At 45.4% G+C, this 2,759-nt stretch overlaps 1 protein-coding gene across 2 annotated transcripts in view; it reads right to left on the bottom strand.

The window, feature by feature from the left end:
* jade2 (jade family PHD finger 2) overlaps positions 1–2,759 on the bottom strand; it is a 138,341-nt gene that overhangs the window by 3,198 nt on the left and 132,384 nt on the right. For both annotated transcript variants that reach the window (XM_008401939.2, XM_008401940.2), the window contains exon 13: positions 905–1,050. In XM_008401939.2, the coding sequence (XP_008400161.1) occupies positions 905–1,050 (146 nt within the window). The remainder of the gene's footprint in view (positions 1–904; positions 1,051–2,759) is intronic.

Here is a 2,759-nt window from a genome sequence, read left to right as displayed (position 1 = left end):
GAGGAGGAAGAGGAGGAAGGAGAGGAGGAGGGAGGAGGAGGAGGGGGAGGAGGAAGAGGAAGACGAACTTTAACTGGGCCAACAGAGGGAATCGCTGCATCACATTTAGCTCCAGAAAAACTGATCGATTATCAGAAGGATCTTCTGGTTGCCAGCTGGGTTGCCAGGTCTGACAGTTTCCAGCAAACACTGCAAAAACACAAAATCTCACCAAGTAGTTTTTGTTTAGTCTCGAGCAAATACACTTGAAATACGACTAAACCAACTGAGAAATAATATTCAAGCAACAAATATAATCTTGTTTTAAGTGAATAATTCCTGAATATTGATAAAAAAGTTCAATCGGCAGATTATTCCACTGATAACAGGAGAAAAACGTCTTGAGTGAAATAATCCACCAGTGAAACTGGAACCTTGGCATCAATAATAAGACAAACTCCCTTTTATTGCTTGAATCTTACCTGTAAGTTTTGTTTTATTTCAAGTTTACTGAGATTTTTGCTCTGGAAAATAGACCAAAATTACTGGGTAAGATTTTGTGTTTTTGCAGTGCAGAACGGCCCAAATCTCACCACATTGAATATGTTTATATTATATATCGACTTCAGTCATAAACTTGACAATTCAAACCATTTTTGTTCGTCCTGTTTTCTGACCCTTTGTGGCTTCATTTCAGTCTAAATCATGAAACTTCCCCGGGATTCTGTTTTACAGTGCAAACACAGTGACACTGGATTATCACTAATCACTGATGATTTCACACTCAACAGACTGTAAACATTACAGAATAAATCAGTAAGTGAAATGACATTTAATTGAAATGGTTTTTATAAGTGATCTGTGGGCCCCTCCTGCTCCCCCGGATCAACAGAACAACCTTTGTGGGGACGTTTCCCAGCCGTACCTGGTCGGACAGCAGGCTGCTGCGCTGGTGGCCGTGCTGGCCGCCCAGAGCCCACTGGCTCAGCATGTCGTCGGCCGTGATCTGGACCGACTTGGCCAGCCAGCTGTCGAACAGAGAGCTTTCTAACGGGAACGACTTGGACAGACCTGAGGAGAGAAAAACATCACAGCAGAATGAAATAAACCTGATTATGAGCTGACAATTTATTAAAAATCAATGCTAGTGATTTAAGGCTGCACAGTGGCGCAGTGGGTAGAGCTGCTGCCTTGCAGCCAGAAGGTTCTGGGTTCGATTCCCGGTCTTTCTGCATGGAGTCTCCATGTTCTCCCTGTGCATGGTGGGTTTTCTCCAGGTACTCCGGTTTCCTCCCACAGTCCAGAAACATGACTGTCAGGTTAAYTGGYCTSTCYAAATTSYCCCTAGGTGTGARWGWGTGTGTGCATGGTTGTGTGTCTCTGTGTGTCTCTGTGTTGCCCTGCGACAGACTGGTGACCTGTCCAGGTGACCTGTCCAGGTGACCCCGCCTCTCGCCTGAGACGTTAGCTGGAGATGGGCACCAGCAACCCTCCCGACCCCATTAAGGGACAAGGGTGCAGGAAAATGGATGGATGGGTGGATGAATGCTAGTGATTTATAAATGACGCTGCATCATTAAAAGCATTAAAGCAGCTTTAGTTGCTCTATTATTTTAATAGTTCAGTAAACCTGCAGCTCCCAGAATACCTGAAGGATTCAGAGGAAAAATCTCCTGCAAATCCTGAACCGCCTGCAATAATCCGACAACAGGACAGCAGGAGGTGCTGTTAGGGTGCGTTCAACACCAGCTACCCCACACACACACACACACACACACACACACACACACACACACACACACACACACACACACACACAGCGGCTGTTTCCATGACGCAGCATGCCTCTGCAGGAATCAGGAGAGCTCTGAGGGAGGGAATAGGTGACGAAGGAGAAAACGAGACGGGGAAGAGGTGTGAGGAGACGAACGGCAGCAGAGCCGATCAGAGGGAGGAAGGAGGAGCAGAAACACCGACACGGTGGAAGGTCGCTACGGTTACGGCTCGGTTGGAAACCACAGAGACACGTTTCACTCTAAATAAGATATTCATGTCATTTCGTCACTTCTCAAAGTATCTGCAGGTTTCAGAAAATCACATTTAAAGAAGCCAGAGTAAAACTGACTTCTGTTTTTTTAGCTTTGCATCATGTTAGAATGTTTTTCCCTGGAATGTTGCTTTGATTTATTTCCCATGTTTGAGTGGTCCTTTAATCTCCATGGCAACCATTCAGCCGTGAAACACCTGGGTGGACCTAGCCCCGCCTTCAGGGCTCCTCCCCCACTCAGCTCCTCCAGACTAGCCAGCAGCAATTAGCAAGCAGCTGCTGCTCAGAGCAGCTCTGGTGAAACGTCAGAGCGTGAAGAGAGGAGCTTTTAAAGAGACAGACGCCCAATTTCAACCAGGAATCAGGGAGTAAAACGTGTTTTAAAGTCCTATTTGACGAAGATATCAGTTACTGGATTATGCAATAAAACGTCCTGGAAAACACAATGCTGGCCCTTTAAGACCAGAAGTGTGACATCACATGAGAAACATGTATTTAGAGGAAGCAAACAAGCTGAAAGCTTTAAACTCCGTTAACATTGTTTTTGTTTTACAGTATAATCAAGAATTAGATTTATTGATGTTTACCTGGAGCTAATAACTACTAGCTATGCTACTTGAAAGAGAGTAAAGGTGGATCTTCATCTCTGAAAACACAGAGGAAGAGGCAGGACCAGACCCGACGGGGAACAGATGGCTTCACACACACACACACACACACACACACACACACA

This window comes from Poecilia reticulata, unplaced genomic scaffold, assembly GCF_000633615.1.
Source record: "Poecilia reticulata strain Guanapo unplaced genomic scaffold, Guppy_female_1.0+MT scaffold_155, whole genome shotgun sequence".
NCBI classification, from domain to species: domain Eukaryota; kingdom Metazoa; phylum Chordata; class Actinopteri; order Cyprinodontiformes; family Poeciliidae; genus Poecilia; species Poecilia reticulata.
Note: the sequence above shows the minus strand (reverse complement) of the source record. Positions and strands in the feature narration are given on the sequence as shown.